Source organism: Sander lucioperca, chromosome 8, assembly GCF_008315115.2.
Source record: "Sander lucioperca isolate FBNREF2018 chromosome 8, SLUC_FBN_1.2, whole genome shotgun sequence".
NCBI lineage: Eukaryota > Metazoa > Chordata > Actinopteri > Perciformes > Percidae > Sander > Sander lucioperca.
In genome coordinates, this window is record NC_050180.1 from 6678314 (window position 1) to 6705941 (window position 27628).

General features: G+C 39.6%; 1 protein-coding gene across 1 annotated transcript in view; it reads left to right on the forward strand.

Annotated features, from left to right (window-relative positions):
- Nucleotides 1-27628, forward strand: part of col5a2a (collagen, type V, alpha 2a) — a 62087-nt gene that overhangs the window by 11790 nt on the left and 22669 nt on the right. Inside the window, exons 2-23 of the mRNA XM_031296534.2 lie at nucleotides 14746-15006; nucleotides 16118-16137; nucleotides 16652-16684; nucleotides 16787-16819; nucleotides 17116-17169; nucleotides 18654-18746; nucleotides 19837-19908; nucleotides 22815-22859; nucleotides 22982-23035; nucleotides 23268-23321; nucleotides 23773-23826; nucleotides 23985-24038; nucleotides 24152-24205; nucleotides 24419-24463; nucleotides 25070-25123; nucleotides 25340-25384; nucleotides 25584-25637; nucleotides 25857-25955; nucleotides 26091-26135; nucleotides 26214-26312; nucleotides 26414-26467; nucleotides 26678-26785. Of these exons, the coding sequence (XP_031152394.1) occupies nucleotides 14746-15006; nucleotides 16118-16137; nucleotides 16652-16684; nucleotides 16787-16819; nucleotides 17116-17169; nucleotides 18654-18746; nucleotides 19837-19908; nucleotides 22815-22859; nucleotides 22982-23035; nucleotides 23268-23321; nucleotides 23773-23826; nucleotides 23985-24038; nucleotides 24152-24205; nucleotides 24419-24463; nucleotides 25070-25123; nucleotides 25340-25384; nucleotides 25584-25637; nucleotides 25857-25955; nucleotides 26091-26135; nucleotides 26214-26312; nucleotides 26414-26467; nucleotides 26678-26785 (1484 nt within the window). The remainder of the gene's footprint in view (nucleotides 1-14745; nucleotides 15007-16117; nucleotides 16138-16651; nucleotides 16685-16786; nucleotides 16820-17115; nucleotides 17170-18653; nucleotides 18747-19836; nucleotides 19909-22814; nucleotides 22860-22981; nucleotides 23036-23267; nucleotides 23322-23772; nucleotides 23827-23984; nucleotides 24039-24151; nucleotides 24206-24418; nucleotides 24464-25069; nucleotides 25124-25339; nucleotides 25385-25583; nucleotides 25638-25856; nucleotides 25956-26090; nucleotides 26136-26213; nucleotides 26313-26413; nucleotides 26468-26677; nucleotides 26786-27628) is intronic.

The window sequence follows — 27628 nt, forward strand, 5'->3', positions numbered from 1 at the left end:
ATCTGAAGACACTGTAACACCGCCTGGCACAGCTTTAACAATGAATCCACCAACTCTATTCATTGACCATTCAGCTGTTGGTAGAGTGTGCTATTATTAACAGCATGGTTCCATCAGCATTATTGCAAAGATGGCCCAAACTGTAAACAAATGTTAGTTTGTAAAACAATGTTACTATGTTTCTAATTTTCAACTTCTGTTTCTTTTTTGCACGTAAAGTTGCACATTGCAGATTCATTCTGGTGTGGTAGAGCTTAATGATGCCGATTTTATGGAAACTAGTATCAGTATTTGAGAGTTTCTTTGTTTTTTTAAAATCTGATAAAGATGCAATTTAAATAAACAAATCAACTTTTTTGATAAGGCTTTCTTTAATTTTGTTACTCAAAGTTACAGTTGCAAAATCAATTTGTAAGTAGTCTCTGGTGGACAAGCTATGTAAAAGAGACAATGACTACGTTTACATGCACATAATATTCCGTTTTTTTCCCTAATTATGAAAAACACGATATTCTGACTAAGCTGTTTACATGGCTAATGAAAGTAAGTATTCCATTAATATTCCCGTTTACATGTAGCTGTGCAAAACAGGATTTTTTCAAAGTTTTCCAGCGGTGGCGGACTTGTTGGACCGTGTGAACACAGCGTCCCTCTTTCCTTACATCAACCAGCTTCTTGAAAAGGTCGGCGTAGCGATGTGTGCGAATATCCAAAAACCTGTTGATATCCAAGTCTCTGATAATGTTTAAAAGTTACTGTGTTTCTCTTTCTTATCGGGTCTGTAGCCCTGCAAACTGTTGGCTGGTTGGTTTGGTTACAGCAACCATAGCAACGCACAGAGCTGACCATAAGCCGTAAACAGACAAGAGGCCGGTAAAAACCCAGATTGAGACGCATATTCCAAATGCGCCGTATACATGTCCAAGGAATGCCTCTAAAACCCAAATAATACTGGAAAAATCCACGTGTCTTAATCGGAAAATGCTATATTCGGAAAAAGGCCTTATTCTGAATATCCAACTTTGGAATATTGTCATATTGGGAATAACAGTGGAATATTGGTGTGCATGTAAACATACTGATTGTTATTGTTAATAATCTGTCAACATATACACCTGTACCTAAATATCTGTGAAAGCTAATATTGTATCTGCACGACCGATCAGGCTCCAGTAAGTTTCACAGATGACACCTTTTCAGAAGACATCCATGTGGCCAGTCCTTTTGCCTGGGTTCAGTGACCTCACTACACTAAAATGCATCATACCAGTGCCCTTCTGACCTCATCGCCTCGCTCTGTCTGTGTCTGCCTCCAGCATTTACGAAAATGAAGGCTGCCATAAACTTCAAGGGCTCCATTGAGCAATAAAGAGAAAGTGATAAATTCTGTGTCCCCCGGGGCTTCAGCCAGGGTGAAGTCACCACAGTTAGGGGCCTCAGCGTGTCGACCCCCTCCCTCTCGGACTCAGTTATCAGGCCAGTATTAACCACAGCTAACACTGGCTACTGGCCAGTAGAGCCCCCGCCTAGTTTCTCTTTAAATAAGGATACATCTTCTACAGCTAATGACAGGCCCAGGTGGTTTGTACCTGTGGAGAGGCAATCACTGGAAACTGCCCAAGCTGTTATCCCTCTATGTTTTGCTTACACTCACAGTTGCTATTAGAATAATAACAGATGCTCATTATCAAAGCAAAATAATAATAGATGTCTCTGAGAAGTGCCTGAAAAGCTGAGGGAACAATTGATGTAGCTCACCTGGAATTAAGTCATGGTTTCCATTTCAGAGTTGATACTGGGTTAACTCCAAATCAAACTTATCTCAGAATGTTTTGAGGAATCTTTGGAGTAAACATCTGTCCAGACACTATTTTCTTTACAGATTCATGCGGTGCTTCTAAAAGCCTCTCCATAACATTGGCTTTGTGTTCAAGTTTCAGGACTGCAACCCATTTGTACAATTGCATTACTGTAAATACAATCGTGTCGCATACCGTTTCCAACAAGCATCTTCCAGCAGTGTGTTTGTATTGAACATGATGCAATTTTCTGCATAAAGTCCTGTATTCGCTCCCCTTTCTACTTCTATTTATACATTGAAACCCATTCAACTTAAAAAAAGTTTTAAGTAAAACATTCATGGAATTAGTAAGTATTGAAATATATTTTTGATTATATTTTATTAATAAGAGAATGTAAGGGACATGATTCAATGGACTTTTGGTTTACATTGAGGGGTGTGTGTGTGAACCTTAAAAGGTCCCATATTATTAAAAAGTCTATTTTGATCATAAAACATGTTGAGGTGCTATATAAATACTGAGAAAGAATCAAAATGCTCAACCTACAGAGAAAAGCACACAGCCTGTATTCAGAAACTGTGCCTTTAAAACGAGCCATTACGACATCTGTACGGTTGTGATGTCACAACTATATTATATATAGGTAGAAAGTCCTGCTAAAGTGCTGTCACAGTCGTTCCCCGGCTGCGATGACGGAGCAGAGACTCGAGAGCGCAGATGCGGAAGGCCCATAAATGTTGACCAATCAGAGTACACTGGGCTTTTTCAGGAGGGGGGGCTTAAAAAGACAGGTGCTAAAACAGAGCGTTTCAGACAGAGGGTGAATACAGGTATATTCAGACAGTATGAGAAAAATAAAATGTTTTTTGAACATTAAGGCATGTAAACATGTGCTAGTCAAAACCCCAAATACAAGTATGAACCTGAAAATGAGCATAAGGGACTGTTCTTTATTTATTTCAGGGGCCACCAGAGGAGTTTTAATCAAAATAGACCTGACCCTCCCTTCACCAGCAATACATTTTGGATGACCCTCCAATATGATATGGAAAAATGGGATGACCCTCCCCAACAATTTATTGATGCATTTTCTACTAGTTTGCGCTTGGCAAAGATGTACAGATAGCCATTGATTTTTTACAGCTCTGACATACATGACTCTGGACTCTGCATTCTCATCTTATGCATCCCACTCCTCTGTTATGGTGTGGTGGCCATTTCAGTAGATTTACTCAATAACATTGTTGTGGAAACACAATAAGCATGGAAACTAAATGCACACTTCCTGCATTACTGCATTACTTCAAATACTAAGTTACTCATCTAGTAAACTAGTATTCACATGAAATAAACAATAAAACATTGAGACCATTCAGCAAAGCACACTGGGTAATTCAACACTGGTTGCTATGGACTTGTCACTAGGCTTCCTCAGTCATTGTATATTTTAGCATAGGTAAGCTTGCTGAAGCTGAACATTATCCAAAACTCCATTTCTTAGACGAGCGTCAATTTAGGAGCTTGCATGCTACCACTCCTTCCCTCTCAAATGCCTTGAAAAGGCTGTAGTTTATATATATATATATATATATATATATATCTCACCGGGACCGAAAGGATATTTGAGTCGGGTATGGCTGCAGCCTGGAGACCTCCCATCTCATGCCCTCCCGGCTGGTATAGTCCGCGAGCTTCGACTTTTCAAAATAAAAGCTTGCGTCTGGCCCGTTATGTTTTCGTACGGTGTTTTGGATGTTTTTGAACTAAACAGTACGGCAATCATGCTAATGAATAAAATTATTTTTTCAGCAGATGTCTTAGTTACAACAAGATGGAGCTAGCAAAGCAGTTTTGTGTTTATATGTGCGAGCGAGATTTATTCAGTTTGGGAAATCCCACGGTCTCTAAAGCTACAGTTCAAATTGTCTGGCTGACTAAACAGGGAGGGACCCATCTGCTAGCAATAGGGGCCGAGACTGAGAGAGCTCCATGGAGCTACATGGATAAATATGCACCAAACAAGCCACTTTGAAATGTTGCTGTTCTCACAAATACAAAAGTTGGGTGACCCTCCCCCCTAGACAAAAAAAATATTGGACGACCCTCCCCTCAACAAAGAATAAAAAGACATGACCCTCCCCTATTTTCCTCCGGTGGTCCATTCCATAAATACCGAACGGTCCCTAACATGGGACCTTTAAAATATGATTAATGTCTTTTTTTGAGGCTGTTTAAGGGAGTTGTTCCCATAGTGACAAATATTCTGTTGTTGCAAAAATTATTGGACATTTACATTTTATACATTTTTTTGGACATTGGATAAGTGCACCAGCTAAAACTCCTCACATATGTGTCCTCACACTATGCAGTGCAGTTCAAACTGTAAATATTTAGGGAGACCATCCTTTGCCTGAGGGCCTGCACATATGATACAGTATATGCTGGTGTTGTGGCCAAGCAGTTGCATCATTTCTCTGAGCTTTTAAAATAACTAAATGGAAAAGAACAGAGCACCAAAGGGAAAAAAGAGGAGTGTGGAGGAAAAGTCAAAACAACTGTGTGCTTTGATAGGGATAAGGAGAAATAAAGTGAGATTGGAGAGGTTCACAGGGATATGAGAAAACACAGGCTAATGCGAAAGAAAAAGAGGGGATTTAACGGAGCCTTTGGCAGCCATTTGGTTTGAGGAGTGGATGCAGCATCCCTAACTGCTGTAGCAATGAGGTCAGACAAAATGTGGAGGCAATAAATCTTTTGCCTTTGGGGTTGCTCCTCGCCAGCCTCACGAAACAACTTTGAAAACCTTCCTGACCTGAAGAATGATAATGCTTGGACATGTGTATTCCATTATTTGGCTTTTGCAAGTCAGCATTTAGATTGTTAGAAATGGTTAAAAATGAAGTCTTACCCTTTAAGTTGTGACAATACGTTGTAGGCCTACTGTGTTGTCCGATGAGTGACTGAGACAGCAGAAAAGCCACAAGACTGCACTAGGGGAATGGTTAACAAGATGTTTTAATGCAACCGCCTGTGACTATGTTCCTCACATATTCAAAGTGAAATGCAAAGAGAGAAAGAGACATTTCCTGCCAGCACCTCGGTCTGCACTTGGAAAGGCAGAAAACAGATGGGATGTGATGTGTGTTACAGACAGCGTTGTTACTGTTGGTCAACCCAAATCACAAAAAAACATTTATAGTGTCTAGCCATGTACATCATTTCAGAATTCATGCTGAGGTTATGAGAAGTCAATCTCTGAGATTTCTGCCACCAGCATCAAAAAATAATTTCCACCAAGATTTGTCAGGATAATCTACAGAATATGCTGTCATCAGTTTTCATAGGGACTATTTCTTTGATGGAAAGTAGCTCAAATGAAAAATGGCGATAGTGAGGTCTGTGGATTATCAAGAGTAACTACACTGTGTATGTCCGTCTTTTGAGTCTGCTTTGAATACAAGCCAAATTTAAATTCACCTCCCTTTTATTGTGGTGGCGGCAGTTTTTTAAAGACAGAGATCTTAAACCTTATTGAGTTGAACTGAATTGATCTACATGGCTAGATACCACAAGGGGTACGTGAGAAAAGACTTTAGTGATTTGGCTGAAGTGACCGTTTAACAGATCGCACCACACTGACTGACACCAATACGATTACATTTAGGGTAGGAGCTTTTCTGGCATTAAAATGATGTAAGCATCATAATGTCAACGCTCACAGGATGTGCATTTTTGATAATCAGCCAATTTGTTTTTCAAAGTTGGTTGTGTATAAATTCACAAGTCATAATTTTATGGAACTCTTAGTGGAAGAAAGATACGAGATAAGACTACAGATGAGAAGACACCCACAGCAACAATAATACTTGTGCCATTTCACTCTAGATACACCTACAGTATGTAGCCATATTGTCTCTAGTCACATCTCCAGATATATTTCACTGCCATTTTTATTTTGTTTTAAATACATTGTATTTCGCTGTGTTTCAGTCAGCATCTTGCATATTGTGCATATTGTGCAGGAAACAACTTGTCTCTGAGTTCTTCTGCGTACAGAATCCACAGTTTATTCTTTCATATCTGGCTATGTGCTCAGTTGATGTTAAACACCAGGGAGCTCTGACCCCTTGTATATGTTAACGCTCTGCTCTACTAAACTGGAATGTTTGACGTCACCCATTTTCCTTTGCTACATACCTGCTTGTACATGGACCGACCAAATGTAATACTGTTAATTAATACAGTATTAGAAAGTTTATTGAAACTTTACAAATGTATCCATGGAGATTAGCTGATTGTATGTGCTCTACAATATATTTTGTTTGCGCTGATTATGTACACTAAAGCATGGATTTAATAACGTTAAAGTATGGATTTAATTAGCAAAAGTATTTTGCCGGCAGTAATGTTATTAGTGTCATAAGTTAGCACACTTACACAACCTAGTCTGAGTGAGACAAAGGAAGAGAGCTTTCTTTACCCGGTCAGGCTACAAGATAACGTTATCTTCTGTCTATACTTAGAAGTGGTTAATTTACAGCTCACAGCAACTTAATACAATATATTGTCTATCTTTTGTTTAATATCTAATGTTGGCAAAAATTGCCTTTTTAGTGAGTTTCCTCTTAGCGAAATGCTCTGAGTGAATTTGAGCTGGGCTTTTCTTGTGAAGGGTAGACACGGAAGAAGTGAAGCTAGCGTTTTGCCAGTGATTTTTTTTCCTTTATCGTGCGGTCATTTTTATTTTTATTCAGTTTATTAATATCCAGTATCGAACGCTGTCCAAACTGCTCCAAATTCAAAAAGTTCATAGTGTACCCAGGAAGCCAAGTGTAAAGTAGACCGGATGAACAGTTCTCAAGATATTTGACACTCACACGCACACAGGTTTGTGGCACTATCTTTGTGGGGACCCGTCATTGACATAATGCATTCCCTAGCCCCTTACCCTAAACTTAACCATCACAACTAAATGCCTAACCTTAACCCTTACCCTCACCCTAACCATAACCTAATTCTAACCCTAATCCTAAAACCAAGTCTTAACCCTCAAACAGCCCTTTAAACTTATCCAGCATTTTGGCCCCACAAAGCTGTCGGGACCCCACAAGTATGCTGGACTCCTGGTTTTTGGACCCCACGAATATAGTTAAAACAAGCCCACACACACACACACACACACACACACACACACACACACACACACACACACACACACACACACACACACACACACACACACAATAATAATAATGTACATTATTGCAAAAACATACACTATTTTGTGTCTATTGGGTACATCTCACACATTGTTCACATGTGGTAAAGTGTGTCAGTGTATATTATTTAGTTTGATCAATGTGCACTGGATCTAGCTTGAGAAGATATGAAAAGCATATGTTTGACAGTTTACCAGGACTTTGTGTGACAGTCATGTTGTGCTGCTTTGTTCTGTACTCAGAGGCAACTCCACACTGACACACAGGCAACAAAAAACTAACCTACAGTTATAGACAGTCAGTTTAGTTGGTTGTGTTGCAATTTGAACACATTATTTTTAAGAGCAGGCTATTGGATCATATTGTTGTATGAATCAATTTTCATATTTTTTTTGCAAAATGTGAAATGATTGTGTTTGTGTAGTGAAGTACAAGTGACTTTACAGTGGTGGGACTGCTGAAAGTCAGCTGACCATTAAGGATGCTTCACCGTAGCTGTTCAAGGTTCATGAACTAGAACATAAAGAAGGATGCTGCCGTAAACATAAGTGTTTACATTCCACGTTTGTTATGATAAAGTAATGCAGAGTATATGATATTTACTAAACAACACTGCCTTTCACATGTCACATGCAACATATGTGTTGCAGAAAAGCAGAAAGCAAACATTAAGAACATAAATGGTCACATAGTAACCTGACCAGTAGAATCATCCAAATGAATACAAGACATGTTCTGTTCTGTGGATCTCGTCTTCTTTGCTGCAGTAGACAGGATTTCACATAAAAAGTTTATTCTGAGTACATTTAATGCCGGACCAGAAAAAGATTGCCCCGGTTTTGAACTTTGAGCCTGACCTCGGCCCAAGAAGGGTCCAGCCTTTCTTTGTGCGTGTTTGAGGAACATTTACTGTGTAGGACGGTGCTTGCATTTCCATTTTCAACAGCTCAGGTTTTCTAATTATCTAATTAAAGCAAATGACTCAGGGCATGCCATCTGTCGCACAGAAAACGTAGCTCATAATGAGTACACAAACGTGCTGTAAATCACATTTCCCTTATGGCATGGAGACACAGAACCGGGTGCAACTATTTGATTGGTACAACTGTAAGGACTAAAGATTTCTGTCACATTTCATGCACACATTCTCATTCACAGAATATGTGGCCACATGCATAATCCACTCTACAGCTAATTTAATTGAACTCAGAAAAGCTTATGTTGTATGTCAGTGGTTCCCAAAGTGGGGTCCAGGGACCCCCAGGTGTTCTTGAGGGGTTTCCAGGGGGTCCGCAACAAAAAGGGGAATCATTTATTTTCACCTAAATTCCATCCATTAGTAACAGTGACAGAATGTATGACTATTTTGGTCATGGGTTTCATTCACTTTGTGTAATTAAACATCTACAAGTAAAAATCCAATCAGTTGGGGAGGGGACCCTGGGACAAAATCTCATCCAATGAGGGTCCGTGGTCTAATTTGTGCCAGTTTTGGAGTCCTTGATGTGAAAAAGTTTGAGATGCAGATTTAGACTACCAGTTTTTCTCTAATATATGCAGCATTAAGAATGAGATGAATCAAATCCAAGGAAACAGAAAGCGATGAGTCAGTTTAATAGATAAAGAAGCGAGGAGGGGGATTTGTAATTTAGCAGGACCGCAACCCTCCCAGGCCTGAACATGAGATAGGAAAAGCTCGTAGCTGTGGTTGCCTCTATAAAAGAAGACCTATTGGAGATTGGGCCTGTTGATGGAAAAGCCTAGACATGTAATCAGCAAGCTACTTATTAAATTTCAACTTTCCTGGCCTGAGCTTCCAACCCCTCCCTCAATATACTGAGCTTTGTTTGTGGAAGCCAAGGAGGAGAGTGAGCATGTTCAAACTAGAGCGTCGTTTCAGATTTCCAGCTGTGTATGTGTGTGTGAACACAATACAGCCAATCCTCCATGCTTCAGAATATTAAACCGACAGGATGCTTCTTCATTTTTTTTTTAACATTTTCAAATCCTTGTGCCAGTCATTATAAAGGAGATAGGGTGAGGTGAAATCACAGGACCTTGAGTCACTTTGAAACAAAACACTGTTGACATGTTTTTAACATTACAACTCAGGCTTTTGGGCTAATGTGGCAAAAGAAGGCCTTGGCTGATGTTTTTTTTGTGGAACGGCTGCTTCTCTGGACAGCTTTATCAGTGGACCAATCACAGGTTGAGCAAAAGGTCCTTCACAGAGGAAAGATTTATGTTTGGGCATGACACCAGGGGTTTTAGAGCAGTGCAGCTGCTGCAGAGCCACCCCTCAGCAGCTGTAACTCATCTGGACCAGGAATCAGGCTGTACTCTACTAAACGCTATTAACCATGTCGGTTACTCTCACTGCAATGAAGAACTTATTCAGAAACAAGAATGGAAACAAACGTGCGACATGGTCTGATTTCATAAACCATGCAGTGGGCACTATCTCTCTGTATCTGTATCTCTCTCGGTTTGGGGGCTGCACTTGGACCCACTCAACTTTGTTTTCTTTTTCTTTTTTTTTTTCTCTCAAGGAAACGAGAGTTCCAGCTTTATATGACTCATTGTTTCCATAAGGTCATTTTCTAGCCCCTCCGCTTGTGGCTGCAAAAGATTCTCCCCCAACACTGCGTGTTATGAGTTTTTTTTCCATAGTAGCCAAGGAAAATCCATAAACTATCTCGTCCCCTCACATTTGCCAGCCATATCAAATTTGATAGTAGGTTTCCCAGGTTCTTTCTCTTCTTCTGGATGTATGCCATGACCAGAGCCTAACCAATTTGGTGCCGGAGGCAAGATATTAACTGTTTTTGTCGTTTTTTTTCAACGTTTTTTGTGGGTTTTTCAAGTTTCTGATGCGTTTCCAACGTTTTTGACGCTTGTTTGACGTTTTTGTTGCTTTTTTTCAACCTTTTTTTGCGCTTTTGTCACGACATTCAACGTTTTTTTAAATTATCTTTAACTTTTCAGTACTTACTTGGACTGATGGCGCCCCTAGCGTTTGCCTATACTGCCTATACCACAGGCCGGCCCTGGCAATGACTTTATTTTGGGGTTCTTTGTTATCTGGCTGATGTCTGCTGAAGTGCGCTAAATGCTTGGCACGGGTAGACACATGAGTCATGTTGAAGCGCTCCAGACTCCATGTTTTAAACCACGAGAGGAAACCGTCTGCCAGCTTCGCTGACTGGTGGAAAATCCAGATCAAGCAGTCACCGTCGGAAAGGGAGCATGCCTTTTCACCGTTGTCACGGTTAAACCGGGCTTTAACGGCGTCTGTGGAAAAGTGTGCAACCTGCAGTGAATTAGCTGAGAGGAGGGGAAAAAGTGAACGTCCCCCTCCTCACTCCTCCTCAAGGCTTGTGGTGGGTGTTTTAAGAACGCTCTGAAAACCACACTTCTCTTCCAGTAAATTTTAAACTCTTCCAACACGCAGTGTTTGAAATCTCTCAAAACCCAACAGGAAAAATCACTCTCCAGCTATGCGGCCAGACATCTCTGGTGTTTTACGCGTTTATGTCTCAGAAAAAGACTAAAGTTACACCCAGTTTAACTGTGAAGATAATACTTGCCTGAATGAGATCCCAACAAGAGATAGCCTAATGGAGCGTTTTTAAAGTTTAAGCAACAATATAAAGACATGTTAACTAGAATTTGAATCCAGTCACTCATAAGAACCAAAGCATAGGAGAACAGCTGCGCTTGTTCTTGTGAAACCAAAAAACAGATCAGCATAGTAAAAAAAAAAAAGTTTGCTTTCCAAAAACCAAGATTCATGGCTAAAGCGCTTCCAATCAGCTCCACAAATGAAGAGAAATGCACTCTGCGTTCCAGGAAGTGCTGGTTTTCATTTGGGATAGGCCACAACTTAGACAAAGAGATGGTACTGGCTGTTAAAAGGCAGGACATTTTCCTTTCTGAACTATGTTTTGTTGTTAACGTCGTCAAATACTTTGCGGCCGACAGAACAGGGATAGCTGAGAAAACCTTCAGGTTGTATTTGCTAGTTGGAGTGTTGATCTCCTAAAATATACACAGATAAAAGCTGTCGACCTCAGCTAACACAGCTGGTTGGGAGAGGCGATGTTTGAGTCTCACTGCTGTATGTCAACGGATCATTTACAGTTGACTTGAGGGCATCCTGTGTGGTGAATGGGACTGTGTGTTCTTACGTCTGTTAATGTGAGTCAGACCTATACCTGACCTTTAGTCAGACCCCAATACCAGAATGCTTTAAAATATATAATATGCAATTCTGAGTATATTTTTAAGCATTTTTCACAATTGTTGGATTCATTTTTTTTTTATACTATATTGCAAGAGTGCATGCAGTAGATTTAAACTCACGATGACATTCATAATTCTAGAATTCTTCACAATATTTGAGAGAGAATACGTGAGAGAAAAAAAAACAAACATTGAATAAGCAAAAGTGAAAAAAGAGAAAAGAAAAAACTATAATAACATTCAAAAGGGGGGAAAAAAACAAGAAACACCACATGCAGAAACAAAAAAAAAATCTTGATTGCGGATTTTTGTGCACGTGTGTGTGTGTGTCTTCCATGCCATTGTCTGAGGTATTATCCAAATCACAGCTACCTACAGTACAATTATGAGATTAGATGTAATGGATTTAAGAGTGATAAATTACATGGTGCACTGTTCGAGGGTTTTTGATTTGAATAGGCCCCACTGCTGCCTTGTTAAGACAAATGTATCACTCCCATCCATAATCTACAGTATCTAGGCGTTAGCTTTCTCTGATCTTGTACCAAGAGTCTGGATGTATCTTATATCAGACTTTAGGGGCCGTCTACCTCATCACTACATCTACAAATTATATTGATATTAATAGCCCGGGTGTATTATATTGAAGGAATGACTTGTTCCTAATCAATCGCTTAATAAAGTGATAAGGCTTTTCCCACAGCAGACATTTTGACTTGTGATAGTAAAGTGAGGCAGCATGAATGATACCAACAACCTGAAACCAAAGCAGCTAAATGGAATCCAGCAATCATCACTTTCATTAACCAGTGCTTTTCCTACTGTGACAAGTAGAAATGTAAAAAAAAAACCAGTTTAAATTATTTTAACTAAAAATTTGAATGCTCAATCAATTGCATTTTATATTGCCATGTTTTTTTTGGTCTATACATGTTTTTTGCTATTTGAATAAAGAGGCCAAAAAACTTCCATATCTATCTATCTATCTATCTATCTATCTATCTATCTATCTGTCTTCCTGTACATCTGTCCTGTACATCTGTCCTTGGCAGTGTGTATACATTTCCAGGCGTGTCTTACACAAATATAAAAATGGGATTGAGCCATGTTAAAACATGTCTTGTTGCATGAGGCCTTTGTATACGTAGACCTGCCCTTTTACCTGATTGTCCCTGCTCTTTTTCGCGAAGGTTTTTGGAACCACCCAGAATGTTCAGTGAGGTAGAATGAAGTCCTTCATGTAGCTTCTCTTGGTAAAAAAACAACAGAAAATGATATGAACCTTCATCAGTAGTCAGAGCTACTCTTCTGCAGCTTCCTTTTTCCTGTAGCTGGCTATCCTGACTTACCTGCAGTCTGAGGCTCAGAGCTGCCACCTGCTGTTTACAGGAGGAACAGGTAAAGTCTTCAGAACATCTCTGCAGACCTGAGAGAGGTGGACTTAAAATATAGAGTCCTTACAAACAGGACTCCTGTTAAAGCCAGGCACAACCCTCAACAGGCCCGGGGCCTCCCTCTACATTCACATTGGTTATTTCATCACCATGTATTCTGGGGATAATACATTTTGCCTTTTTTTTTTTTTTAAAGAAAGATATTCTCTGGGTTGTTGTATACATAGCTGCTGATAATTTGCTGCAAGTGTAAGATGCCATAGTTAAGCCCATTATTCTATGTTCAGCTATTTGTGTGAGGCGCGCATTAAAAATATCAAGTCAACTTTCCAAAGTAGATTACGAGACTTCTGGGAGTAACAGTTGCCTCATAGGAGGCTGCAGGTTTTCTCTTTTGAACATGAGTCAAGTTTTTTTTGAGACGCTGTGTCTGGAGGAAATAATGTCATTTCTAATAGCTGCAGACTTCACTACAACAAAGGAGCACGTTTCACAGGCCTTTGTTCTGTGACAGTGCGTGCACAATATGGTGGACAGCCTTGTTTCACAGGACACTGTGATATGAATTGATGCTCAGCACATCTTTTTCTCCAGTATGACTGTTTGGATAAATTGTTTCCGAATTGAAGAGCAGCTGTTGCACACTCAAACCTGAGATGATTTATGGTGGCTTTATTAGCATATAAAATGTACCATGATTTGTTTAGCAATATACTACTCTGCAGTGTTATCAAACAGGATCCTAACTCAGCAACTACTTCCCCTGAGGACGAAATGCATTTCAGGCAGCATGGTGGCTCAGTGCTCAGTCCTGTTGTCTCATAGAGAGATGGGGCTCTCTCTGTTTGTCTTGACGTTTAACTCAAAAAATAAGTGTCAATATAAAAACCTACAACCTTACTTTGTGTGCAGTGCATACTGGGATAGGCCTCAGCACGTGTGTCCTTTAACAGAGGGAATAGAGCAGTGGTTCACAACCCTTTTCACGTCAAGGAGCCTTAAAGTGACACAAATTAGACCAGAGGCCCCCCATTTGATAGGATTTTTGCTTTTATTACGGAAAATGTATGGCCAAAATAGTTCTACATTCTGTCATTGTGTTACGTATGGAGGTTTCTGCCTATTAACATTTTTTCCTCACCACTGTCGGACCAAATGCGTGTTCTTGGGGGGGAGGGGGGAGGGGGGTTTGGGGTCTCTGTAGTGTGGCCTAGACCTACTCTTTCTGTAAAGTGTCCTGAGATAACTTCTGTTTTGATTTTGACACTCTAAATGAAATTGAAATATAGTGATAATAAATTCATTAATAAATTCCTCTTTTTGCTGGGGACACCCTGGAACCCCCATCAAGGACCCCTAGGGGTCCCCGGACCCCATATTGAAAGCCACTAAAATAGAGGATAGATGAATGGATGTTTTATACCTGGCTGAATGGTTCAAGAACATGTGATTTCTTCCTTGTTTTCTTGTATCTTCACTTGACACAAACTGTTATTTTTTTGACACCAGCTAAGTATGAACACTTAAACAAAAGGTAGGCTTAGGGCTGGGCAATATATATCAATATTATATTGACATTGATATACATTATGAGGCTAGATATTGTCTTAAATTATGGATATCATAGTATAGTATAGTATGTGTTGTCTTTTCCTGGTATTAAAGGCTGCATTACAGTATGTATTAAAGTGTTAAAGTGATGTCATGTTCTGAACTTACCAGACTGGTATTTGCCTTTACCCACTTAATTATTATATCCACATTACTGATGATTATTGATCAAAACTCTCATTGTGTAAATATGTTGTGAAAGCACCAATAGTCAGCCCTTCAATATCGCCGCAATATCGATGTATGTGGTCAAAAATATCGTGATATTTGATTTTTTTTTTTTCATATGGCGCAGCTGTAGGTAGGCTACATTTTGTCCTGTCTTGTCTGCAGTCTTGGGGGTAAATGTCTCAAAACGATCATACTAAAGAACAGGTGTCTTTGGCACACCTTTAGTGGATAAACAAAGGATTGCTTTTAAATGAATAGACACAGAGTTGATAAACTAACAATGTCCTCTCCCTCTGCGTGTTCCAGGAGATGACTTGAGCTGCACGGCGGACGGCCAAGTGTACACCAACAGGGACATCTGGAAGCCAGAGCCATGCCGGATCTGTGTGTGTGACAACGGCCAGGTCCTCTGCGACGAAATCCAGTGCGATGAGCTGACTACCTGTGAGAAGGTGGTCATCCCCGAGGGCGAGTGCTGCCCTGTCTGTCAGACTGATTCACAGGGCGGCGGTGGAGGCAGAGACGCTGGTGGCGGCGGAGGCGATGGTGGGCAGGGCACTTTTGGTGGTGAGCCAGCAGCTGCTCTCTGTGGTTATTTGTCGGCTTGAGAAGTAGGGCTGCAGTGGCGGATTTAGCACTCTGTGGGGCCCAAGGCAAACAAAGGCATGCTACTTCACTAGTAGGGGGGTTGCTGATGGCATTTGGTCTTAATACATCCATGCATTTTAGCGCATGGATTTTTAGAATGACATGATTATGAGTTGAAGAGTAAGAAACAAGCTTAACCATAAAGTTTAATATGTGTTAATGGGGCCCATTGGTAGTTTGGGGCCCAAGGCAATCACTGACCTTTGTCCGCCTCTGTAGGGCTGCAACTCAGTTGGTTATTTTCTCGATTAATCTATTAGTTGCGTGGTTTATAAAATGTCAGAAAAAGGTGAAAAATGTCGATCAGTGTTTCCCAAAGCCCAAGATGGCGTCCTTAAAACTTTTTGTTCACAACTCAAAAGAAATTCAGCTTACTGTCACAGAGGAGAAAAGAAACTAGAAAAAAATTCACATTTAACAAGCTGGAATCAGAGACATTTTACCTTTTCTTTATTAAAAAATGACTCAAACCGATTAATATATGATCAAAATAGTTGGCGATTAATGTAATAGTTGACAACTAATCGATTAATCTTTGCAGCTCTATCGAGACGTGAAAAACAGGTCAGTGCATAAATATGTTCTTAATTTGCTATTTACATTGTAGGTGGAGGGAACAATCACACACCCATGTTTTAACACCGGTAAAAAAATTACCTGTACAGCCCAATTTAAGAACAAAAAAAAATGAGATATGTATTAGTTTTTAACATGTCACTGTGTTGCCAGTGAAATAATCTATTTATCTGTCAGAAACAATCAACAAATGAGAGCCATTATCACGCTGTTGCACATCACTAGCCTCATGATAAGACTGAGTGCCATCGGGTGATTGTGTTCACTGACTATCCTGCCTCTGTTTACCTTCACTGACCTGCAGAACGATGACAAATTCATCTCTTTAGAACTGCTCAACACTCTCCGCTTTCACTTTGATGAGTTATTGATGATTTTTGTATCTATTATTGCTGACATACAGCCCAATTATAGCCCAAATAATGTGATCTTTTATGCTTTTTCCTCATTGTAGGCGGGGGCAGGATCTATAAGGTAGGCCACAGTTTTGGGATGTTGGCTGTTATTTATACTTCATTACATGTTACATGTATTATTTTATTGCTTTAGTGTTTGTACTTGTTTTAGCGTCTTATAATTTCTATGGCTTTAGTGTTTATACTTATGTGTATGTATGTATGTACAGTATGTATGTACGGTATGTATGTATCTGTATGTATGATGACAATTATTGTTTTAATATTTCATAACAATTCATATAGTTTTATGTTATGTATTGTTTTAAACATTTTATGGTTTTTTTTCAAATAGTTTACTCATTTTGTATTTGTCTTAGTGTGCATTAGTCTCTAAATCCATTTTTATTTTTTTAATCTTTATTATTCCTTTTTCTTATCTGATGTTTTTTCAATGACTGTTTAGCACATTGAATTCCATTTTATTATGTTTGAAAGGTGCTATATACATAATGATTGATTGATGTTTGCTGATATACTCACCATCATGGAGTATGAGTTTGAGATGTTTTGTCACTGATCTGTTTATTCAGGGTCAGAAGGGAGAGCCCGGAGATGTGCCACTTGTAAGTGATAATTTGAAATCTTTTTAACAGGTCTACAATTTCAGTCAAAAAGCACGGTCTGACTAAAGGTTATAACACATGTGTTTGATGATGTCCCTGCAGGTGACTGGTATCAGAGGCCGCCCTGGACCTATGGTGAGCATCTGTGTTGTTTGCTTTACCCCGTACCATCTTCTAAAAAGAATTTCTTCTTCTGCAAATGGCATGTTTAGTGTGAATATTCAACTACCTGAACTGACACTAGATGGCATAAGAGGACAGCTACCTGCTGCACAACATCACTTTACAAGGACTTCTGCACAGCGGGATCGTCCTCTAGTCGCCTGAGTGACATTTTAGAAGCACCCCTGTGACAGGTCTTTTTGTGATGTTTAAGACTGCAATATCATCACTCTCAGACTTTGATTGGCTCTTTGTTTCTATGACAACAGGGACCTCCCGGCTCTCCAGGAGACAGAGGATCTCGAGGACACAAAGGCAGGCCTGTAAGTCACATCCACCAGTCTCCACACACAAAAACATGCATGAATAATAATAAAGTTAAAGTAGGGTGATCAAATTGTGATTTTTACCCTCACACCTCTAAATATCATCAGAAATATCGAAGATTATTGCACATAGCATATAGTTTCATATTTATTTGGGGCTTTTCAGAGGATATATGGCAGACCACAACATATTGAATGCGTTACAGTATGCGTTACAGTATACATACTAGTATACATACTTGTGGTTTCATTATTCAAACATTAACATTGTTATAGCCTATATTTATATTTATTGGTTTTGAAAATATTTTATGATGTCTTAATCAATTAATCTGCCAATTATTGTCCTGATTAATCGTTTGGTCTATAATATGTCAGAAAATAAGTGAAAAAAGTCCAGCCTAGTTCCTCAAAGTCCAAGGTGATGTCTTTAATTGTCTTGTCTTGTCCGTCTAAAACCCAAAGATATTCAGTTTATTATGATATAAAAACAGCAAAGAGCAGGAAACCTCCATATTTGAGTCTGAAAAGAGCATTTTCTGCCATTTTTGCCCAAAAGGATTAATTGATTATCAACTACAGTTGCCAATTATTTTTCTGTCGATCAACTAATCCATTTGTCTACTAATCGTTGAAGCTCCACATAGATAAGATACTAAAAATATAAATACAAAAAATATATCACACAGCTCACATTCACACACGTGCAATTCACATACGCAATTGTCAACATATGCATGTTAAAAAGTTGAAAGAGTAAAAAGGTTTTGTGTATTGCGCCGTTTGTAATAATAAATAAAAGATAACCGCAAGAAAATGTCATATTGCACAGTTGTGTCTATAAGGTCTTTGATTTCAGTGCAGAGTTCAGTGTGGTGACATAACACCTTGACTTGATTTTGTCCTTGCTGTGGACATGAGAGTGACTCCGTATTACTCCCTATTCTGTCAAAAAAGGGTTAAAAAGTGCTGCAGTAAATGTACTTTTTTGGGGTTCAAGGGCAAGAGACCAACACTCAAAAATATACTGTTATGTGCCAAGTTGATGTATAATGTGCTTCGCAAGCAAAAACGTAGCAGGTTGATGAATGAATGTGCCCCTCTTGTTGGAGTTACAACCCAGTGGAGGGGAGCACTGTGAGGGTGATTTATTAGTACCAATGGTTCTCCTGCTGTACGCAAGTTACAGCTCCTGGTTCATAAACAAACACAAATTAAACTGCATCATCTGTATCAAAGTGCATTGACAGGCCCCACTGTACATCTCGGCCAAAGCTACACTGATCGATGGATCAATCTATATTTTAGTATTTAAGTTCACGAAAAAATAAATAAAAAAATCTGAAAACACGAGTGTACCCAAATGTTTCCACAGCCACAAAATAATGAATCAATGTCAGACTGAGCGTAGTTCTAACATGGTTTTAAATCGAGTCAATCAGCATCTCTCTCTCTCTCTCTCTCTCTCCCTCTCTCTCTAGGGACTGCGGGGCCCTCCGGGTTATGATGGAGAGCCTGGTGTACCAGGTCAGCCTGGTGAACCAGGACCTCCAGGACCTCCAACGCACCCCGGAGTGAGTCATGCACTGTGGGCTCTCTCACATTGCACAAACACACAGATGCACCTTTGGGATTACTTTTAATAATGAAAAGTGCTCTACAAATAAAATGTATTATTATTATTATTATTATTATTATTAGTAGTAGTAGTAGTAGTAGTAGTAGTAGAAGTATTAGTATGTATGTACACCTGCATGCATGCAGCTAACATGCACAGGAAGAACAAACACGAGAAAGATTGCGTAATGAAGCCAACACTAGACTTTAGACTGTTGTAATGGGGTTATCTTTACTCTTTCTGACATGTTGTCTTCGCACACTGTTATAAATCAGAATTCAGAATTCTATTATCTATCTATAATACTATCTACCAGGGATGTAACACTGCATCGTAAATCAGTTAAAAATCAAAAAAACTGTTTAAAGATTACAACAGGTGATGATAAAAAAAATTATCGTGATGGAATTTTCAAACGGCCTAGGGCGTGATCTACTTTTGATTTCACTTGTTTGACTTCAGATGTCACTACGTCTTCTCAGTTTATCTATTTGAAGAGATTTCTTTCTATTTTTTAAGTTATTTTGATGTGGGATTTTTTATTTTTAAATTAAATGTTCACAATTTCAGTTTCACTTTTGATAAGAGGACACATCTGTTGTTTTACACAGTTTTTATAAAGAAAGGAATATTCTTCCGTCATTTGTCTGCAGCTCATTCTGTTAAAAGAAATTGGGAGAAAATCATATTGTGAAAATCGTGAATCGAATCGTATCGAATCGTGAGTTATGTGTATCGTTACATCCCTACCATGTACTATAGCAAACCTTCTTCACACAATGGCCACATTCATGCATAAGAGGACCAATAATAACCTGGTACCTTGAAATAATGAACCACCTTCATGTTTCTTGTACTTGCACTCACCTCATGTACAAACACTAGTGTCATTTCAATCAAGTTCCCATAATTCTACCTGTCTTTCATGTCTTTTGTTGTGTATCATTTGTATCCAGATTAGCGTTTTTGCTACTGATAAATAGCAAATACATATATTTGAACAAACAGAGTCAAGCTAACTCAGAGGGTGTGTGCGTCCCGTGCAGGGCCTGGGATCCCAGATGGCTGGAGGCTTCGACGGAAAAACAGGACCTCAGGCCATGTTAAGTGGCGCAAGGGTAAGAGGGTGTTAGTAAAATATTAACTAACCCAATCTGTCAGTGTTTCTTAAACCAATCAGCCAAAAAGCAGACAAATGCACACTCATCTTTTCCAATTTGATTTGATTCTGTATTGGGAAATTCTGTATTGTTTTCTGCTTGTAGCTGTGGCCGCAACAGCTATTAAGAACAGTCAACAGGAACAGAGTTGTAAATGTTTGCACTGGCTTCCCAATCCATATTTAATACATATTTAACCAAGGCACTGAGGACAGAGGATGTCATATTGTTGTTGTTGGGCAAAAACCTTGTATCTCCATATTTCGTCATTTTTTTCATAAATCAATGCTATTGGTCACCCTTTACGTCGGTCTGTGGGTTTTTACAAATATTTAAACAGTGACAAAGCGATTTGGTCTGACTTCGTCAGAGCTCAATAGAAAGCTCACTAAAATGTTTTCAAATCCTGCAAAACAACGTTTTTTGGACATAGGCTACAAGATTTTCACAGCCACGATTTGATGTACAGATTGTAAGCACTCTTAAATGATTTTGTAATTTTCCATTTAGCAGACCGCTGCTGTCTATGTAAGGTTTGATGTTCGGATTGTCACTACATCAATTCTTTCATCTATTGTGATGGATTTTCAGGGTGCCGCTGCAATTTAGTCATAACGTTTGGGAAGTTAGATAGACCTTTTTAAAAATGAATACTCAAAATTGGTGCAGTGGAGGCAAAGTTATATTGACTAATATTTCCCATAATGCAACACCCATGTTCACCAGGTGGGATGTTACAGCTGCCTCAAGTTTGTAACTCAGGCTTTCTATATTATATAGAGTGCAGTGCCCGCTCCAGAGCTACAGAATACATTATACAACATCATACAACCTTCACAGTTTGAACAGTACTCCTCAGGACGAGTACACAACACTGTGGTGGAGTTTAATCATCAATACGATGCAAAATATATGCTGTTTGTAGCTTTCCGCAATAAAAACCACTGGAATTTTGGAGCTTCCCACCACATAAACACACCCTCTCATACTTTTTAACCTGCTCAAATCCACATCTTACTGTTTGATTTTCACCTATTTGCCACACCTACATGGAAAAGCTTATAACAAAAGAGCTGCAAGGCCAAAATGCATGTAATGCACATATGCTTTTAGTTTCTGTAAATGTGCTTGTTTAGTTAAAACACAACCTAAACTACATCAGTTCAAACATGGTTCAAAATAGTTTTTTTGGTCCTCGTCTATAATAAGTCATACTTGAAAAATAATAACTGAGACATGCTTTATGCCACACTATGCAGAACACTACAAATACCTACTATATATGTCAACAACAACTGCTACCATCAAATGTACAAAACATGTAGGCAAGATTAAAGATCAAGATATATTAACTGCTGAGCAACAATTTAATATCTACTGTTTGTTTTTAAACTAAAAAGTTTGTAGGGAAAAAAGCGAAGCCTTAATGACTGAAGGACTCATTTTTTAAACATTGAAAGTAATCTTTGGTTTATTGTTCAGCCCCAGAAAGAGCATAAACCATCTCGTCTTATAACTTGTCAGCACACGACTTCAGATTAGGATAAGTTTACTCTTGTTTTAAGTAGAAACTACATTATACATTTTGATTAGCCAATAAACAAAAACACAACTTTGGCAGACTATTGAAATCTACCCATGCTTCTAATTTCATTACCATGAGCAGAGTAGAAGATGGACAAGGGGAAAAAAACCTTTCGGTAACTTTTCTGATGTTTTACAGTGACAAAGAGCTACATTTAACTTTGACTTGTGAAGCATATGCTTGTATTTCAGTCAAACCTAAGCAAAGTAACAACTAGGGGTGTCACGCTTTTAAATCGAAAATTGATTTAAATAAACTTTGATTTCAATGAAGGCAAGTTTGGCTATTCCACCAGTATTTTTTTCTCTCCACCCACGCCTGTGCACAACCAAAGACAAAAACAACAAAAGACACAGCGTAGCTTACTGGCTGGTACCATGCAGCTAAAGACACAGGGTAATGTTAGCTTACCGGTAGCCTGCAGCTTGACTTTTCCAGACACCAGGACCACATTTGAAGCAGGATATGACGGACAAACAATAGAACTGGAAAATCCTCCTGCGTCCCTGAAGTCACAATGTGGCAACATTTTTCCTTCCAGTGAGTGAGTTATGAAATCAAACAGTGAAGGTAAAGCATGTTAGGTTCCAATGGGACGCCATGCTGCCTTCTGGTACATGTTCTTCTTCTTTATGGTTTATTGGCAGTTGGCAAACCAACGTATAGGTGCATTACCACCACCAACTGGACTGGAGTGTGAAAGAGATAAATGCAGAACCTAGATTGTCTTTACTAAATCAATTTCTCTTAGAAATGTATTCATGTTGTAATATGCCTTGCAGGTACATGTTGTTAAACTAATGGTGCTTTCAATTGCGCCTCGTACACTCTGAGAAACTCAAATAGTTGTTGCAATGTACATTTCTGCCATTTAGTGGCTCTTATTGTGGTATTGCTGTCCCTGTTGTAAAAAAGTTTAAATCAAAAATTGAATTGAATCGAATGGTGGATTTTGAGAATCGTGACACCCCTAGTAACAACACATCTGCTTAAGTGGAATATTTTGGTGTGCTTGAACATTAGTCAAGTGGGGAATGGACCGGTAATTAAAGACTCTGTTGTCTGTGCTTTGGCAGCCATCCGACATGAGTTTACAAGGTTTCTTAAAAAAATGAATCCATACATCCACTGAGTGTCTCAGAGTTTAGTTTAGTACTCCCCTGTATTCTTCTCATGCTGTTGCTCTAACCCCAAGGAGCACATTTAATTATTGCTGGCCTTTTATGTACACTATGCTGAATCCTGTTTGTGATTTGATTTTGCATCCTGTTTGTTTTAGGGCGAGGCTGGAGCAAGAGGCCCTCCCGGGCCAAACGGCGCTCCTGTAAGTCCACAGCATATTCAGCAAGCTTTGACTCCCACCTAATAGTTCAACTACATTTTATTATTTTGTTTCAATCCCTGTTTATCTTTTAAATGTTTTGTCGTTTCCCTCACTCTTCTAAGGGTCAAGCTGGACCCCAAGGACCACCTGGAGATGTCGGTGATCCAGGGCATATGGTAAAACATCATTCTTCTGTACAATTTGTGCATACGGTCAAATCACCAATACACTTGGTGTGGTTTTGCATGTGATTTACATGGTTTTGGTGTTCTGCTTGCTCGAGAAAGCAGCAACACCACACCTACTGTTCATACAAAGCTGGGTTGGCATGAATGCATTTTCATTTCACTGTGATGGATTTTAGAGGGATGGGTTGTCGCTGGGTGTTTACATTCTGACTTTTTTCAGGGTCCATCTGGGCAAAGGGGACCTGAGGGCCCTCCAGGGAAACCAGGTGAAGATGTAAGTAATTGTTTCCTACTGAAAACTGTGTCAGTTTTAAGTAAATGGCCAGCCCACAAGTCCCAGAAGTTCCTGTAAATAGATGGAAAGCATACCCACAAATGTTAACTGAACTGTCAAAGTGTGTTGTTATAATTACGTATCATCAGTGAGCTGCAAACATTTTGTTGTCCGTGCCCAATTAAAAGAGTTTCCCTTTAATCCAAATCCATTTTGAAACATGTCTTATAACATGTTCTTTGTTTTCCTTTCATGGGTTAGCAAGACAAAATAAAAGGCTATGTCTGTAAAAAAATTAAAAATGTCATAATTAAAGCATCATGTGTCTATGTTTCCAAACATCTTGACGAATGTGATGTGTGATTTGGTGGCATTTATTTCACATTCACAGCTAAAACATTTTGCAGCCAAATCAAAGTTTGTAACGTTTACATATCATGTCTTCACACAGGGAGAACCAGGCAAATCAGGAAATAGCGGAGAAATTGGATTCCCTGGATCACCAGTAAGCTTCTAGACCTCTATTCCCCCATTCACGCCACTGCACACACTGGCTCTTCTGTCTATCATTCAAATTACACAGAATAAGACCCTGTATTGTGTGTTGCAAGTGCAACTTCAATAGATATACCTGACAACGCTCTTTAATGTCACCTATTACAGGGATCCAGAGGATTTCCAGGTACACCTGGGCCTCCCGGACTGAAGGGTCACAGAGTGAGTAGAACGTTTCTAAAAAGTTACTGAGTATTTATATGTAGAAATATAACTGGCTTTGTTTGGCTTTTTTTCTCCTTTTCTACATGTTTTTCTTCTGTTTTTGTTAACAGGGCCATGCTGGAATAATTGGCCAAAAAGGTGAAACTGGATCTGTTGGATCCAAGGTATAAATTAATTAAAATAAAACTATTTTCAGTCTGTCAGTCAGTTTGTTTGATTGGTTGAAAAGCTGATTTCTACTGTAGTTGGTTAAGTGAAACCTGTTTGACTTAATTACATAACTAATTCCCTGCCTTGCTAAAGAGCCTGTAAAACATCTTGCCATGTAGCATTGCTATCTCATTACTTAACAAGTCCTTTTGTCTGTGGTTTTGTAGGGTGCCACAGGGCCCCCTGGTCAAATGGGAGCACCTGGACCCATGGTAAGTTATATTCTAATGCTTTCTTTTTTAAAGGGGCTGTACTTGAAATACTGAAAAAAACATGACCACATGGTTGCTGTAATTTCATACAATATCATAAGAACCCATGGTAACTCTTATGTAGATACCTTCAAGTAAAGTGGCTCTCACAGGCCGTTCCGCAACTCATCAAATACCAGTACTTTTTCACGGCCCTTGGCGCTTAATACAGACACACAAGGCACTCACATGCACATGCGGATGGACCGGCTACCAAAACAAAGAATAGAGAAGCTCGGATTACAACACACACAGTGACTTCATTCTCTGCTCAGGACGCCATTACTCCACTATATCTTTACATAGCAAATAGTTGTTTGCTGCTATTTTAATGTTCTGCATGTTGAGTAGAGCCCCTTTAATGTCTCCATAGAGCTATAGTAGATGTATACTATGAGTGTATGTGGACTGCAGTGCACAGACTACTCTTAATTAGCTGTCTGCTCTTATCTCGAAGGAGAAAAGGCTATATCCAGTATACTGTAAATAACCCTCTGAACTTCCTGACTTTAAACTTTTGCACTGAATAGAGGCCAACTGTAATTTATCCCTGTCTGTGTGTAACAGGGTCCTGCTGGGATGCCAGGGGAGAGAGGACGCTCTGGACCCAGCGGTGTAGCAGTAAGCATAACCCCACTATTAATCACAAACATCTGCTATACCATGCATTTTTCTCTCTGTCATAGATTTGAAAAGTATATATGGTTATATGGTACTGATATGTGTATGAATTGTTTTGTGGCAGCTGTCTGTAAAACGGGGCACTTACAAAGGGAGTGCCTTACATCAGTGTTTAACTGTGAATTATAAGTCAGAGTGAAATGTGTTTGTTTTTAGGGTAAACGTGGCGACCCTGGTAACCTCGGAAAGCCAGGTCCAATGGTGAGTCAGCATTCACATTGTGTTATCATTTACATAGATACTCATGTTAAGGTGGATTTGAGTTGAAAATGTGATGGGAACCACGCATCACCTGCTTAAACTGTGCACATTTCATTCACTATGTTTGTACATTTGTGTCATGTGAATGCACATTTTCAGCATTTATTGCTAAAGTCTAAAGTCGTTGTTGGTTTAACAGGGTCCCTTGGGTCTTAATGGTCCACCTGGATATCCAGGAACCCCAGGAATGAAGGTAAGAACAGTAACACGCTCTTCCTTTGGCTATATGATAATGCTAATGAGCCCTTTCAACCAATTAAGCCCTATGCCTCTGGCTGAGGGCCCCGCTCAAAAATGACATGCCCAAGAGGAATGGAGTATATCTTTGCAATTACAAGGTCTATTTGAAATATATTGATGCTATAACAAAGGTAACACTTGTGTAAGTGTACTTGGTGATGTTGTTCCACAGGGACAACCAGGCCCCACAGGAGTCCGGGGTCCAGAGGGCCCACAGGGACAGAGAGGAGAGACTGGTAATATGGGCAGAGCTGGACCAACTGGCCTCCAGGTTCATTTCTTACTTTACTTACACATCACATACTGCTCATCATAAGGACGTTGTTAATGAAGCTAGCTTTTACACAACTCTGATGGAAAGTGCACTGCTTTGCTGATCTAATTGGAGACATGTCGTGTTTCATAGGGCCCCGCGGGTACAGATGGTGGCCCGGGTACCAAAGGACCAGTGGTATGTTCAGTTATTTCTTTGAAACATTTATAATAAGGATACAAAAATGTCACATTTAACATGGCTTACTCTTCACAGGGTAATCTTGGTCCACAAGGTCCAGGCGGCCATCCTGGACCCCATGGACCACCAGGACCTCAGGGAAGCACTGGTCAGCCTGGTATCAAAGGATCACTGGTGAATTTGCTTTATGTTTTTTTTTTATTGCTGGAATCTTTTTTTAGTCACGATTGCTTGCTGTGCAGGAGACTCAAACTTTTTGCATTTTTGTGTTACAGGGAGATGTTGGTGTCGCAGGATTTAAAGGAGAGGCTGGACCCAAAGGAGAAACTGTAAGCTTCTACTACATCTATATCAATAACTAAGTTTTAATTCTGCTCTTTGAGACATATGATTTATATTTGAGTGAAATATGTGTTCATGCTTAAATAAAACCCAAATTTATGTTTTTTTCTTCATTTTTAGATGAGGACACATGATTTTAATAATGGTGTAGGTGAAACTTAGTTTCATAGCATTTTTTTTGTGTGTCCTCTCCATAGGGTCCGCCAGGCGCCCAGGGAGTGCTTGGGCCTCAGGGTGAAGAAGGAAAACGAGGACAACGTGGAGACCCCGGCACTGTGGGCCCTCCTGGTCCCGTTGGAGAGAGAGTGAGTCAGCATTCTGCCTCCTACTGTAATATGTATCAGTCACAGAGCTGCTCTTTAGAGACAGGGGAAATCTCTGAACAGTAAATGAGAGAAAGGAATATAAACCCTTTTGGGAGGAAAAGTAGGGACAAACAAATCAATTTTTGGTAAATTTGTGTGTAAAACTGGAAATGACTGGAAAATGGTTAGATCCGTTGCTTCATAGCCTTGCCAGCGTGGCCTTTCTGCATGGAGTCTGCAATGTAAGAATAAAATCTGGAGTTTTACTACCATAATTTGATCCATTAAGTCGGATAGCCCGATTAAACCATTTAATCCCCACGGAAGTTGAACTTTTTCGGTTTCATACACAACGAGCATCTCTTGTAGGAATGAATGGGAATCCGCCTTGATCACTGTATCCAGTTCTCTTTATACATCCATTCATCTACTGTACATACATACATCACTCTGCCGCCAGGGTCCTCACCCACACCAAGATCTGGCAGCATATCACCCCAACCCTCATCCACCTTCACTGGCTCCCAATCAAGTCCTGCATCAAATATAAAATCCTCCTTTTCACCTACAAATCCCTTCATGCCCTGGCCCCACTGTACCTCTCCAACCTCCTCCATCCATACACTCCACCCCGAAACTTGCGGTCAATCGGAGACAGATCCTTTAGTGTTGCAACCCCATCCCTCCCTGCAGAAATCCAAAATGCTACATCCCTGGACATCTTTAAAAAACTACTCAAGCACCACCTGTTCACCACAGCCTACAACCTCCCTTAGCTAAACTTAGTCACAGTAATTTCTGTAAAGTGTCCTCAGGTTTCATGAAAGGCGCTACATAAATATT